At 47.3% G+C, this 15,666-nt stretch overlaps 1 protein-coding gene across 1 annotated transcript in view; it reads right to left on the bottom strand.

The window, feature by feature from the left end:
- sh3rf1 (SH3 domain containing ring finger 1) overlaps positions 1-15,666 on the bottom strand; it is a 48,292-nt gene that overhangs the window by 11,896 nt on the left and 20,730 nt on the right. Inside the window, exons 3-5 of the mRNA XM_080860439.1 lie at positions 11,887-12,162; positions 10,853-10,948; positions 8,181-8,540 (exon numbers count right to left, since the gene is read on the bottom strand). Coding sequence (XP_080716565.1) covers positions 8,181-8,540; positions 10,853-10,948; positions 11,887-12,162 — 732 coding nt within the window. The remainder of the gene's footprint in view (positions 1-8,180; positions 8,541-10,852; positions 10,949-11,886; positions 12,163-15,666) is intronic.

Raw genomic sequence — 15,666 nt, forward strand, 5'->3', positions numbered from 1 at the left:
GGGCAATAAAGGTGGACGCTCGTATGAGGAGGGAGAGAGTGGGGGGATGAAACTTATACTGGAGCCTAAAACCAGCACACAGACGAACAGAGATGCCCTGGAACTGTCACAACTCATGAGAGCTGGGGCCTCATTGGCTTAAAAACAGACAATATGACTGGGTAGCAGAGGATCTGATTGGTCCATTTTTAAAATGCCTGAGCCCTTTACCTACAACCTGACATGAACCGATAGATAGATAGAAAAAGAGATAGAGAGAGCCAAGATTCTCACTACTCATCTACAATGTATGAAAACTGAGCTTCCCATAAATATTCAAAGTTAAATTGCAATGGTTGCTGGGCTAAAGAGTTGGTGTTGTGCCTGATAATTTATGTTCCTTTTATTAGTGAGCTCCTACACATTCACCGTCAACTGCCAATATGAAAACATGTTCAAAGACAGGTTGAAAATTACGTTCAAACACATCTTATTTTCCTTCATCTTTCTACAACTGTCTGTGAAATGTTCTGCTGCTGATGATGATGATGTGCTTTTCCACAGGACTGCACAGAGGATGAGTAGCAGTCTGTGCCACCTGACCAAGCGCCAGCCTCGCAGGAATGCAGCCGATCCTAATTAAATATGAATGACAAAGAACATGTCCCTCAACAAAACCACGCACAGATCAAAGTACTTTATATTACTGATGCAAGCTCTGTGTCAATGTGAGAGAGAGAGTGTGTGTGTGTGTGTGTGTGTGTGTGTGTGCGCGTGCGAAAGAGAGAGAGACAGCGAGAGAGTTGGGGTGGGCAATGGAGAGACCTGAAAAAAACATTTGGAATACAAAGTAGGAATCAAAGGAGCACTGATCACTGATCTGGTAAGCAGGGAACCGTAAATTGATTCTGTGTGTGTGGGTGTGGAGATAGAGACAACAGAGGAAGCAAGATGCTTGGTAAACATCCCACTCTACAGCTTCAGAATCCGCAGCCTCTTAAAGGTGAATCATTACCCTACTCCCAGAATGCCAGATTAAATTGGGAGCACAGTTTAGTGGTCTGTGTACACGAGTTTAGTGCGAGGCGTCATTTTGTCTGTGTGTGTGTCTGTGTGTGTGTGTGTGTGGGTCTGTGTGTGTGTGTGTGTGTCTGTGTGGGTCTGTGTGTGTGGGTCTGTGTGTGTGGGTCTGTGTGTGGGTCTGTGTGTGTGGGTCTGTGTGTGTGAGTCTGTGTGTGTGGGTCTGTGTGTGTGAGTCTGTGTGTGTGTGTGTGTGTGTGTGGGTCTGTGTGTGTGGGTCTGTGTGTGTGGGTCTGTGTGTGTGAGTCTGTGTGTGTGTGTGTCTCTGTGTGTGTGTGTGTGTGTGTGTGTGTCTGTCTGTGTGTGTGTGTCTGTGTGTGTGTGTGTGTGTGTCTGTGTGTGTGTGTGTGTCTGTGTGTGTGTGTCTGTGTGTGTCTGTGTGTGTACACACATTCGCGTGCATGCCTGTCCGAGCATTACTCACAGCTATAAATACAGGCAAACCAAATGTTTCCACACAAACAAACAAACAAACAAACAAACCAAATGTGTTCATTAACGTTGGTCTGTTCTAGCTTTCCACCCCTGTTTGACTGGAGGGGAAGCATTTCCAGCGTGGCTCATTGGGCCCCTTCAAATGCCCTCACTGCCCCTTCAAATGCCCCCTGTGCCCCTTCAGCTGCCCTCTGTGCCCCTCTGCCCTCTGTGCCCCTCTGGCCTCCAGCCACTAAAGGTCAGCATCAAACAGCTCTGGCCTCACGCGCTTATAAGCGGGAGGGGACCGCAGTGATAATACAGGAAGCTAGACAACAGTCACAGGAAATCCTCTAACAGTGTTGGCGTTCGGCTTGGCATGGCATGGATATGACCCTTCTGTGCCACTTTGTGATCACTCATCGGCTCGGCCGAGTGCAGCCCTGGCTATGCCGGCATCTTATCGTGAAGTTGTGCCTTTTTTCCACCTTTTTCTTTCTTCTTCAGTTCTTCCTCTCATCTACTCTCCTTCTTATCTCTTCTCGCCCCCCCCCCCCCCCCCCCCCCCCCCCCTCCCCCTTCTGAGTTTCTCTGCGCACTGCTCCCCATGCCCCTCCCCTCTCTCCACTATCTGGCTCCTCAGCCCTTTTGTCCAAGAGTAGAATAAAGGCAGTGGTCAGTGTGGGGGTGTGGCCCTTCCCAGAATTCCCCAGATGCCCACATCTAAAAGGCTCAAAGTAAAAGACTCAAAACCCCTTCAAAGAAAATGCTCGCTGCACAGAATGGGAGCAAGACAGACAGAGACAGAGAGATAGATAGAGAAAGAGAAAGACAGAGAGAGAGAGAGAGAGACAGGGAGGGGGGGGGGGGGGGGGGATGTAAGGACCTCGCCCAGAGGACATCTCGCCCTCTTTCATGTTGTAAATATGATAAATGACTCATCCATAACTGTGGAGATCCCACCCAGCCGAAGATCTTAGCCACACCGACAGCCAAAGGGGATCGTCTTACGGGCGTGAACGCTCTGCTTGCAGACAGCGTTTCAAGTGTCTGGTTTGTAATAGCGCTGTAATCATGGCCTCCTTTTTTATCGCGCCAGTCAGACTCGGTTACTGATGTGAAGTTGTTTAAACCCCCCTCTGAAACCCTACTGGGTAGCAGCCAGTTACAGTGAAAACACAAAACCCTCTTCTGTGGAGTGTTAATAAAAACGTGTGTGTGTGTGTGTGTGTGTGTGTGTGTGTGCAGGGGGACCGTGTTTCATTGCGTCTGCAGCAGTGGTTTATGGCCTCTCATTTGCCCCTGACGCCCAAGGCCTCAGCATTACAGCCGAGCATCCTAGACATGAATAGGCACAATAGAGAGCAATACTGCTTACGTTGTGTGTGTGTGTGTATATGAGTATGTTGTGTTGACCCCATGTCACCCTCAACACCAAAACACACACACACACACACACACACACACACACACACACACACACACACACACACACACACACAATACAATACTCCTTCACTGTGTTTCCCCTCAGCTGTCACCTTTTAAGGCCTGACTTCTAAATACCCATGGCAGGGCATCGTGGGTAGAAGAGGGTAAAAAAGCTCCAGAGTTATGCATGGAGCATATAAACTACTACAGAAGGAGAGTCTTTGGGTCAGCCATCCTCCACGCTTAAAAGCTACAGTCCTCCATCAATCAGGCCATGGAGGGAGGCTGAACAGAGAGGATGATGGATAGTCACTCTTCTCACAGAGGAGAGAGTGAGACAGAGAGTATACTGTTCGTGTAAAAGAGTTAAGAGAGAGAGAGAGAGAGTTAATGAAAGACAGAGGAATAGAGAGATGGAGCAAGGGAGTAAGCGAGATCCAGAGAGAGAGTGAGAATGACAGAGAGAGATGGAGAGAGTGAGAGAAAGAGAGTGGGAATGGCTGAGAGATGAAGAGAGAAAGATGGATAGAGTGAGAAAAAGAGAGAGTGAGAATGACAGGGAGATGGAGAGAGAAAATTGGAGAGAGTGAGAATGACAGGGCGATGGAAAGAAAAAGAGAAACGGGATGGGTATGAGTGAGATATGAGTGGTCCCCTGTAGGTCATCAGCGCCGCGTCTGACTTATGTGTTCTGACACTCCAAGAGTACTGGAGCAGAGAGGCAGGACTAACTGACACAAACACCAAGTACATCCCTAACCACAATCAGGGCTTTTTTCCCCCTCACACTCGAACACAATATTGGGATCAGCAGGCCTCATGTTCACATCAAGTGCTACGAACAGAAACTGGTCTTGGATGAGTGGCTCTCTAACACACTCCAACAGAAGAAGAGGGGTTGGATGCAACAACATGCTACAGTCAGCACACATGCACGCACACACACACACACACACACACCCACCCACCCACACACACACGTTGGAGTCCCCCATTTATCAAACGGCTTGACATCCCTGTTAGCTTGTTTGTTGGCATGTGTCAATCCCTGCGCCCTTCTCCTTCTGTGTGTTCCACTGGCAGGCCTCCCCTGCAGGACCTCAGCGCCTGGCAACCCGGGGAACAGCTGTGAGTGGTTGTCATTCCTAGGCTGTGAGGTTGCCGTGGAAACCGCTGGGACTTGGCCGAAAGGGAAAGGGTGCTTTTTTTTTTCCTTTTTCTTTTATGGTGCAGCTAAGAACGTAGTCACGCATCCGTGATTTCAAAAGCTTGGACGGAGAGATGGCCTGGTTAGAATGATGGAGAGATGGAGAGACAGAGATGGAGAGAGAGAGATGGAGAGAGGGAGGGAAGGAGAGAAAGAGAGAGGTTTGGGTAATTGCTGACAGAAGGGGAGAGTCAGAGCGGGCCACTCGGGGTTGGGGAAACAAGCGGCTCATTCCACTGACAGCGCAGCCGCAGCCGCAGCCGCAGCCGCAGCCGACCAGGCCTGCCTTGGCTCAGAGCGGACGGCTTAGTGTGGAGTCTCTCGCCTCGCCTCGCCCTCTCCATATCTCTTTCTCCACCTCTCTCTCCCCATCTCTCCCTGGTTATGCCAATTACTCCTTTCTCCTTCTGCATACCGTGCTCTTGGGGAGTACTTTGATTCCACATTTATCTGAAACTTTCTCCAATTTTCCCTCCCTCCGGCTTGTTCCCACACTGGTTCCCTTCCCCTCCACCCTTGGACCTCCTCCCCTTGGTTTGATTCCAGGCTACGTTTGGCTGGAAAAACTCCCCCTGCCCCAAGTGCAGATAAGATACAGCAATCGCTCCTTCTCTTTTCCTCCCCTCTTCTCCTCACGTTCTGTTTCGATCTGTCTTTCCCGCTCTCAACCTCTCCCTGCCAAACCCTGCCAAAAGCCATCTGAGGCCATGGCTGCCTTGACAGGCCTGGTGTTAACGCTGTGGTCTGGGCAGTGGAATGGGTTTTAGCCGTGTTCTCCCCAGTGTTGGTTATGTAACTGGGTAACCACTGGGACTGTTAGTTCCTGTGTGTGTGTGTGTGTGTGTGTTTGTGTTTATATGTGTATGTGTGTATGTGTGTGTATGTGTATGTAAATGTGTGTGTGTGTGTCTAGGCCTGAGGGGGACCTCGGAGCTTCTGGTCTTTAAACAGACTTAAGCAGAACATGAGGCATAAAACGATAATGATGACGCCGACTAAACAATTCTCATCAACTTTCTTAGTCCCAGCAGGTCCCCCGCCCCCAGGCTTCAATCATGACCGCTCCCATCCCAAACACTCCCTTCTCAGCCATAAACTCCCACTGTGTCAGCAGCTCATCATCGCTACCATTCCTGAGAGTTCGCTCCAGGATAGTCCTTGGCCTGTGTAACACTCATCAGTTCACTTCTCTAATCACAAACAGGAGGATATTAGAGTTCACAAAAAAAAACACTTTAGCAAAACAGAAAATCCAAAGTTGATTTTTTTCCCGGTATTGACAAATTGATATTTAGGATATTGAAGTGTTTTTTCTAATGTTCTGTTTCAGTCACAAGATGGAGAGAAAAAAAATTGGTGTTGGACTTATTCAACATGGTAGTGATATCATTTGAATTCGGTTTAGGTGGCGGTGAAGTGTTGCCTGATAGACTATAGTTCCACCTATAAAACCATCCTCTGAGAAGTATGCTAGGCTAGGCTTGGCAGACATAAGGCGATACACACACACAATAACGCACTCTGGAGAAACTTTATTAAACTCCATCTATTTGTGGGTGTCAAGTGTAGGACAAACAACAGACATTATGGTAAACAAACCATGATTGCAACTGACAAGGTTGCTACCCTTAAACCTTATCTAGACAAACTCATGTAGGGCTACAGTGAATAAGCCTGACTTACTGCATCAGATCCTGATGCTGCACTCACAGGCCTACAGTCATGTAGAGGAATTCGAGAGCGTAATTCGTACAGCTAACCCTCTGTGGCACTGTAAAAAATAACTCATTGTACAATTACACCCGCAACCATATCTATTTATTCCACCCTTCCTGCATAACCGTCATACTCATACCATATAGTATTCATTTATTCCTGCTCTTCCTGGACTCTCCACTTTGCACTATTGTTTGTATATACTTTTTAAGACTTATTGGATTGTTGACCATTGCACTGTTGTATTGTATTGTTTTGCACTGCTGTATTGTTTTGCACTGTTGTATTGTTTTGTGATGTATATTTGTGTAATATGTGTAAGCACACTGAGAGCCACTGCACAAAGACAAATTCCTTGTTTGTGCAAACTAACTTGGCAAATAAAAGCTGATTTTGATTCTGATTCTGATCTTATAGAAAATGTATTTAGACAATAGGCTGGCAGACATGTCCACAAACTTCCTGTAGGTAAGACAAAATGACTTATGGACTAGAGGGGGTAGACACGTCAATATAGACAAAACCAATATTTCACCAACCAAGAATGCTGCCACTCTCAACATATCGTTAATCCTCCTCCTATTCACAAGTCCACTGTCTTGAAGCTACGGCAGATGAAACTATGAGATATTTATTTTCCCTTCCATGTCCAACCTGTGTTCAGCTTTGTACAAAACTTCTGGAGGCTATTTTAACGAGGTTCTAGCACCCCTATCGCGTCCGAAATTCATCTGCAGCAATTTACCTGCAAGCAAAGCCTAAATCCTCTCCAACATCATGAATTGCTGACTTGATGTAGCCTGGGTTTAGTGCAGCATCAGCAGCACCGGATAGCATGCATGCTAGTTAGGCTATACTGTAGGCCTGCAGGGCCTTTTTCTAAATACGATGTAAGGGTAGAAACCATCAGTTGCAGTTTAGCCCATTAACTATAATGTTTCTGGTTTACATGACACAAATACACGCTTAAGATTTTTAGTTTCTACAAAGTTCGGTTGGCTATTGTCCAAATAACTTCTGCCTAGGCTGCTATTCATAGGCTACAGTCTACAGACACCACCCCATGACAACTAGCCAATCAGTGAGCACTTTGTCGTCACCTACACAGAACTCGGGATCAGTCACTACAATACTGAATAAATAAAGACGGAGTAAGTTCTTAACCTGAGGTGAGAGAATTCAGGTATGTGTTACAGGACAGCCCTTAACCTGTATGTGTTACTAAGGTAAGAGTAAATGTAAATGTTGGCAGATGGCCCTTATCCTGCATGTGTGTTACTTGTGAGAGTATGTATATGTTAAAGGATAGTCTTTAACCTGTGTGTGTGTGTTACTGAGAGAAAAGTAAGTAAGTATGAAGCCCCTCAGATATAACTCACACTCTCAATAATACGCTGACATAAACGAGTAACGCAAATAAAAAGCTAATTACAAAAGCTTGCACTGAGGAGTAAATAGGTAGAGCCATTCAAACATTTTAATGAGAGAATAATTACATGGAGGGTTTGGATACCACAGTTTTTTCCCTCTCTCATTTAGCAGGCGTGTTTATCCAAAGCTTCTTACAACAGAGGGAGAGAGAGAGAGAGAACATAAATATTATACACCACTGCCCTAAGTGGTTTGGCTTAACTAGTGTCTTAGCAAGCACCACACGCTGTGCATTCGCCTTCCTCTGGAGCCCACTGTATTTCACACCACTGCAATCTGCAGTAACGGTAGAAGTCAAAGAACATTCCTTCACTGTAGCTACCGCTGTGTAATCATTTTAAAGGACTCTCCTATGACGGTGTACTTGTTCTCTGTAAGTTAGATCTCGCTCCCAACCATGTTTGGACTTTGGTGGCTAGTTTTGGATCCTAGTTCTTTCTATGCCTGGAACCATTTTGGTTTATTTTGGGACCAACCTGAACTCATCTGGACTAATAAATAAATCTATATTTTTGTACTGGACTGCCATCTCCTGTTTCTTCCCTCGTTCACCACCTCATCCAGGATCACACCTCCCAAATCGTGGGGTGGCTATCGCAGTCCCTCACACCATCCATCCCTTTCCAACCCCACTGAACCACTATCAAGCAGATGGGCCCCCCTTTTAGAGCCGGGTTCTGCTGAAGGTTTGCTAGCCTCACCTACACTCTTGCTCCCAGGGGTTCATGTCTTGAGCTCTCTCCAGCACCTTGAGAGTTGCCAGCTGTTACATTTCTAAACCAAGAATGGAATACAATGGTATGGAATGGAACTGAATGTATTTGAATTGAATAGAATGGAATTGAGCGTAACCAATGCCTCCCAGACGGAGACTCCCCTTGAGTTCCCAGCAGCTGAGTGACAGGCCCGTGGCTGTTCTCACCTGGGAGGGGGCGCTGGAGGAGAGGCCTCCGCTGAGCTCTCCGATGCGGGCGGCGGCCGTGGGGTTGCTGGAGCTGATGAGCACGGGCCCGCTGATCTCCATGGAGTGGCGCTGGGGTGGCGGTGCCAGGCAGGGCTTGTGGGACATGGTGAGCGAGGTGAACGAGTGCCGCTTCTTGCTGTTCTTCTTTTCGCCGCCGGGCTTTTGCGTCCCGTTGGCCTGAGGGAAGCCCGGCGTGGCAGAGGAAGACGACGAAGAGGAGGAGGAGGAAGAGGAAGAGGAGGGGCCCTCGCCCGCCAGATCCCCGCTCCCATCTGAGGGCTTGTCTAGCTCAATAAGCTGCCGCGCAGCAGTGTTGAACTGAGGGAGGGGAGGGAGAGAAAGAGAATTGCACATGAGTTAAGGGACAGGAAGCAGACTTAAGAAGTGAGGAATATAAGTATAAATAAATACAGTTATAATGGAATTACAAAGAGGGGAGAAATATCATTCGTTTTACTCTACAAATTATGTTAAATTAACATCAAACTAAAATGACTGAACCATTCGACAAGACAACCACAAAGAGTGTGTGTGTGTGTGTGTGTGTGTGTGTGTGTGCGCGCTGGGGGGTAGTGAGAGAATGGTGCAGTTTAACAAAGAATGTGGGGTTAAAAAAGGCCGATAGGAACGAGATAACAATGGAAAGAAACAAAGATACAGCAATGAATAGAAAAAGAAACAAAGAACTAAAGTAGTGGATGAAAGACAGGATGAGAGAGGGAGAGAAAGAGGGATGAAGAGAAAGAGGGAGAGAGAAAGAGAAAAAAACACCTCAGTAACCTGTGTGACATCATAGCAAGATACTTAACACTGATGCGAGGGGGATGAGAGGTGGTGAGGGGGGATTCAGTCTCTTTCATGTGTGAAGCCAAAATCAAAGAGAAAGACTAAAAAGGCTTTAGCTAATGACAGAGAGAGCGATACGACACACACATTGCCTGCAGCTACGGGCTACCTCAGTGGCTCACGCTCGCTGTAGAGGAATAATGAAAGCCTCCCAGCGTATCGCCTACTTTACTCAGCCAAGACGACGAGCACGTTTGGGTTCATCTGCAGTTCCCTACGCACTCCTCCACATTTAGCAAGATTCACAATTCACAACGTTTTGAAAGTTCACCTGCGTCCATGCGGAAATGCAGAAATGAGAATTAAGAGAATGAAAACGCTGCTGTTTGCTAGGGAGCTTTAAAAGGTTCTTGCATATCCTATCCTAAGTTACAGCCTACAACTCAATAAGATTATTATCCTGCATCATCTTCAGGCCCCGAAAAACGCCACCTGAGCAACTAGAGATTAGTTTAGACGCCCCACTGAAAGTTAATAGCATTCAAATAAATGCACTATATTTAGTATTACTGATAGGGCTATTTGTCATCACGGACCCTGGGTACACAGGGTTTACTTCTACACAGATAATAACTTTGAGGTGGTGAGATGATTCAATAACAATAGACCTCACTGTTTCAAATTCACTGTTTAGAAAGCACAAAGCCTTACTGTGGCCCATTAAAGCCCCTAAATGCACACACATGGGTGAGGAAATCAGGGCATTAAGTAATTCCCCACTGAAAGACTTCATACTGACGACCAGCAATTCGAAATGTGCGTCACCCATTCAGAGCTGCATCTTAATTCAAGCCTACGTCTTTTTTTCACTCCGAGTCGTGGAAAAACAGGTGAAAATAGCAGAGATGTTTTTCTCCCTCTTCCTTTTCTCCTCCCTCTGCGCAGATGTCACAGAGTCAGAGCCTGCCCCCTCACGAAGGCATTCAGGTGGAAAATGCCTGGCGCTGGGGTAAATTGCTTGTCTTTTGTGAGCGCCCCCCACACCCACCCCCACCCCCACTTTCTGCTCTCTGTATGACAAGCGTACGACTCCAAAAACACTTTCAGCCCCCATCACTGCAGCCATTTCCACAGCAGGTATTTCCGACAGCCATATATTTTTGTCTTTTCTTAGGGTGTTTTTTTCAATGCTCTTTCGCTACATTAGTGCTGGCGTGCCGACGACGCTCGCAGACAGGTAGAGCTCCAAATGGGCCGCAATCATCTTCTTCTCCCCTGAAGGTCCAAGGAAGGGAGTAGGGCTTTATTGGTTTCGTAAGGCATAGAGAGAGGGAGAGAGCGAGAGCAAGAGAGAGAGAATCCACGAGGCCATCACTGAAAGTGCCATTTGTGAAGATGAGCCACATTTTACGCCTTCTGCGCCACACTGGCATGTTGCTGGCAGGGCCACAGGTGCACTCTATTAATACCACAGAGACTTTTACCAGCAACTGAGAGGCGTAGGCCAGACATCTCTGATGAGAGGGGTGAGAAAAGGGCCATGTTTACGTGCCATAGGAGCCCAATACTGCCATCACTTAGAGGCAAAGTCAGAGCCTCGCTGGGAGGAAAAACTTGGTATTGAGAGACAGTGAAGCAGAAGCAGTTCAGGAAAGTGCTGTCTAACTCCTGAAACTATTTGATCATTTAACCGCCTGAGTGAGACTACATCAACAGGGATCCCACCTATTTACATTGACAGCCTTTTAAAACATTTCTCCATGACTCCATGAACCCTGGACCAAGTGGATATTTGAAGGGGGAGCGGAGTGTTGATTCAGACTGGTCACGCTCACTAAGCTCACCTCCACATAAGAGATGGGAAAGATCCCGATCTTATCTCCCAGCATCCCTTCAGCCCAGTTCTCATCCACACGGCGAATCACAGTCAAAACATCATCCTGTGAGGGAGAGAAAGAGAGAGAGCACAGGAGAGATCCTTGTTACCGGGCAGAACATCATTAAACATGCTAATTGGGAACATTTCCTGCTCTCTATGAATCAAACGGAGGCAAGTCAAATAATATTTTGTTGAAAGACAGAAAGACGGCGGAGCGACTGGAGAGGGGGGGAGCAGAGGCACAATTCCATGAATTATCTTTTCAAAGGATTCTCATTGCTTCTCTTTGGTTGCCTCTTGTGCTTAATAGGCAGAAATAAAAACAAAAGTTCAGTAAGATGGAGGAGGAAGCCTAAACTATGGTAATATAAAACCCAGTCTCTCTGGGGGAGGACAGGACAGGATATATCGAAAGCGCAATCCTGGGACAGGGAATCTAGGCGGTTATTCCTGTTCAAATCAGTTCAATACAGTAAATGAGCTTGAAGAGTACAAATATGGAGATTTCTTGTTGGGGATGGGGGGATGGAACATCAATGGAACTCAAGGTTATCTATATCTGTGGCTGCATCTTTTGTTATGTGACAAAGAGAGTGTGTCAGAGTGAGAGCTATTCTCAGTATGAGCGTGGGTAAACGGTGTGTGCATCAGTGAGAACAGTCTCTCACACACACACACACACACACACACACGCACACACGCACACACACACACACACACACACTATAGCACTCATCCAGGAGTTAGTGGCCATAGGCGCACAGCCATGGTTTAACCACAGCCTCCACAGCTCCCCACTCTCTTACAGGAACAGTGACGTGGGCTGAAAGAGACAATGAAAACCAGAAGTAGCCGTCTGCCCTACAGGTGGCCAACTAAAACCCTAAATGCGTCTCGACTGTCCACAAACAATGAGATGGTAATGACATTTTCCACAACGTTGGTTTTTGGACCTGAGGTGTCCAACCATGTCTGGTGGGAGTGGTTGACCTCACTGACCTTTGAAAAGGGTAGGCAGTCTTTGTCGGCCTCCTTGTCCTTGAGCTCAAAGTCGTAGAGGGCCTTGCACTGGGGCGGGGGCTGGGGCAGGGGCTTGACGACCTGCACGAAGTTGGTGGGGAAAAAGCCGTGTACTCCGCCCATCTCACCGTGGTACCAGTTCTCATCCACCTGCCGGCGCAGGATGATGATGTCACCCTTGCTGAACTTGAGGTCTCCGGACTCCTTGCCGTCATAGTTGTAGAGGGCCTTGGCACAGGGGAGCTGGGGAATGCCCTTCAAGAGGAGGAGAGAGGGACAGGGGGGGAGAGAGGGAGGGGGGAGAGAGTGAGGGGGGACGGTCATTCTTGGTCCGAAATAGCACAAAGTCATGGATAATGCAGAAGTTGCAGCACTCAAAACCACATTCATTTTTTAGAACCAGTTGGGAGAGGAGGTAGCTGTGACATCTGTGAAAGTGGGAACAGTTACACAATTTTGTGTGTGTGTTGGTTTGTGAGAGCCAGTGGGAGAGTGGGAGAACGACAGTGGTCTACATTGAATTCAAGAGTGCAATCACTCCATGCCTCAGCTCTAAAACCACTTTTCACTCACAGCCCTGCACACAGCACATGCGAGTGAAGCGAGTGAAGCGCGCACACACACACACACACACACACACACACACACTTATTTCACTCGCTGACAATCATAAGTTTACCCACCCTTGTTGCCGTCAGTCTTTTAAAACTCTAAGCTCAAACCTATTCACCTAGCTATAAAAGGGGTGCCAATCTCTGCGTCTCACACGTTCACAGTGTGTTTGTTTCCGTCTCAGACTTGTTTGTTTACATGGTTCATGTGCTGTCAATCTTCCTTCTTGTTTGTGCGCGGGCTTGAGGCCCCTATTGGTTGTCGGTCTGTGGCCATGCTTTTACCCATCTGACCTCTATCCGTCCGCCTCCTCTCCCCCAAAAAACTCCCAGAATGCCATTGGGGGGCACATCTCGGGCCCACAAAGCCTTGGGGCAGGCCCATTTATCTCCCCGTACTGAGCTTTGTGGGCCCGGCCCAGTCGTCTGGAACCCCCTGAATGGCCCATTGAAAAGGCCTGACAATGACCCCGAGAGTGTGGGGGGGTGGGGGAGAGAAGGGGGCAGGGGTACGGTGGGGGTCCACCATTCAAAGAGTCCCTTTCAGAGGGGGCGTTCAAGAGAAGGGCCCCAGTCCAGAAAAGGAAGGAGAGGAGGGGTTTGGGGCGGAGGAGGGGTGGGGTGGGGGGGTTCAAGAAGGTCCAAAATCCTTTGCGAACAACCCCCCATTCAGCTACATATCCTGAGCAGTGCTCGGAATCACAAACACAGCCCCGCTGAGTCCAAACCCTAAGAGACTTGTAGAGAGAGAAAGAGAGAGAGAGCGAGAGAAAGAGAGAAAGAGAGAGAGAGAGAGAGAGAGAGCGAACGAGAGAGCGAAATATAGAACATGAGGGTACACGTGTGAAAGAGTGGGAGTGGGATCTGTTAGAGTACATACATCGAGAAAGACAAGAAGAAACAGATACGATGGGAGACAAGCCGCGGTTATGGAACAGACAGAAGAAACAGAAGGGGGGGTGAGAAGAGAAATGGAGTATAAGCATTAGAAAGAGGGGTACTGGAAGTGAGGGAAAGAAAAAAAAGGAGGTGAAGAAAGAAAGAAAGAAAGAAAGAAAGAAAGAAAGAAGGAGAGGGAGAGCGTAGGCACAGTGCTGCCATTAGACACTAATGAAGCATTACAATTTTCTGGGGAGAAATAGGCTTTGGAGAAGTGTGACTGAGATCTTTTTTTAACTTGCGCTCTTCCCATTAGACACACACACACACACCGGACTGAGTCCAGACAAACATGCTGTGCTGTGCTGTGTAAGAGAAGGCGTTTTTATCCCTAAAGCTGGTCGTGATCCACTGGCCCAGCCGTTCGCCGTTCACTGTTCCCTTCAAACTGTCTGTCCCACTTACCCACTCCAGACAGACCCACACACACACCTGACTTACACTTCTCCACTGGCAGACACCCTCACACTTCGGCCCCTCAGTGGGCCTCACACACACACACACACACACACACACACACACACACACACACACACACACATCAGCAGATTCACCCTTCTCGGCTAGCTGGACAGGGAGGGGGAGGGAGAGGGAGAGGAAGGGAGTTGAAGTGTCTACAGGAGCCTTGTGTACATAAGTGAGTGAAAACTAAATTGGAAGAAACAGGGCAGGAAAGGAGAGACAGGACAGACAGACAGAGAGTGAAAAGCAGACGCAAGCAAGCAAAAAATAAAGAAAGAAAGAAAGAAGGATGGAGAACATGAGGGGAGAGGGAGAACTTGTGTGGGCTTCCGGCCCTGTCTCCTGAGTGGAAACTGTGTGTGTGTGTGTGTGTGTGTGTGTGTGTGTGTGTGTGTGTGTGTGTGTGTGTGTGTGTGTGTGTGCGCGTGCACAGAGAGTGAGTAAGAGTGTGTGTTTGGACTGGACCAACTTGAAAGAACATTAGTCCAGGCCCCAATCCAGAGCAAACAGCAGTCCAGAGCATGAGAGTATGTGCATGTGGAACATCTGAAAGTTCTTGTGCCAGGTTCTGCTTTCCCCAGCTTGAAGAGGAGAGGGAGGGAATGTTTGGACGGCATCAAGACTCAAATGAAACCTTAATGTCTTTCAAACCTTCTAACCAGACCATCTCACGACACAGACTTAAATCACAAACGTTTCTCCATTCTTCTTGAAACCAGCACACTGTACCCCAAACACCTGAGCACCCTAAATCCAAGTACTAGACTACATGGTTCTTGACCAATTAAATGCACCACATAGTTTTGGAGAGCAAAATGCACCAACCCTTCTAAATGGTTCTTGAACAGACAGCTGTATTGAATCCTCTTCATGGTTCTTGGCCAGTTCAACGTACAGACCTCTACATGGTTTTCGATCAGTTCAATGCACAGTTCTCCATGGCCAGAGATAAGCGAGCAAGAGAGAGTCTGGGGTCTAGGTAGGGATTCATTACAGCGTTGGTTTCATTTTCCATCCTCTGCCCCCTCTTCTTAGCCCCATATCTCATTAGCAGGCTACTCCACTGGGTTTAATATGTTTTCATGGGAGCCGCAATTTGACTCTGTCCATCACTGCCAGGTTTACCCACTGGCTGCATGGCTAATGAGAAACTATGCTATGCAGAACTAATGGCTTTCTGTCTGGTGAAGTACATCCAAATAGGGCAAGCATGCCTTCAACCATAACCAGCCACGGAGGCAGATGTCGACATGAACCTGCATGTGAATCTGTAATGGTAATGTCTTGGTGTCAGAACCTAGCAAGCTAGTATGAAATGTGCATATGTAGATCAACAACATAGACTGCTATATATATATATATATATATATATATATATATATATATATATATATATATATATATATATATTTCTATTCATAGAATCATAGCTGAAAGAAAGAACTTTACTTTAATATATATAGTTCTTACATTCATATATATATGTGTGTCTGTGTGTGTGTGTGTGTGTGTGTGACACTCAAAGTCAATAATCCACTCAAAGGCAACAATAACATTGTTGTGTTGCATGACAAAAACAATGTGTTGCATGACAAAAACCTATCCATCATTCTCATAACAACCCCCACCCCATCCCACCCACACACACATACACACACACACACACACTTTCTCCACCCCTTCCTCAATCCCCCCAGTGTGGCCAGTGTCTCCTCTGATCCTGCTGTGCCCCCGGGGAGTAAGATGG

This window comes from Sprattus sprattus (genome assembly GCF_963457725.1).
Source record: "Sprattus sprattus genome assembly, chromosome: 2".
NCBI classification, from domain to species: Eukaryota; Metazoa; Chordata; class Actinopteri; order Clupeiformes; family Clupeidae; genus Sprattus; species Sprattus sprattus.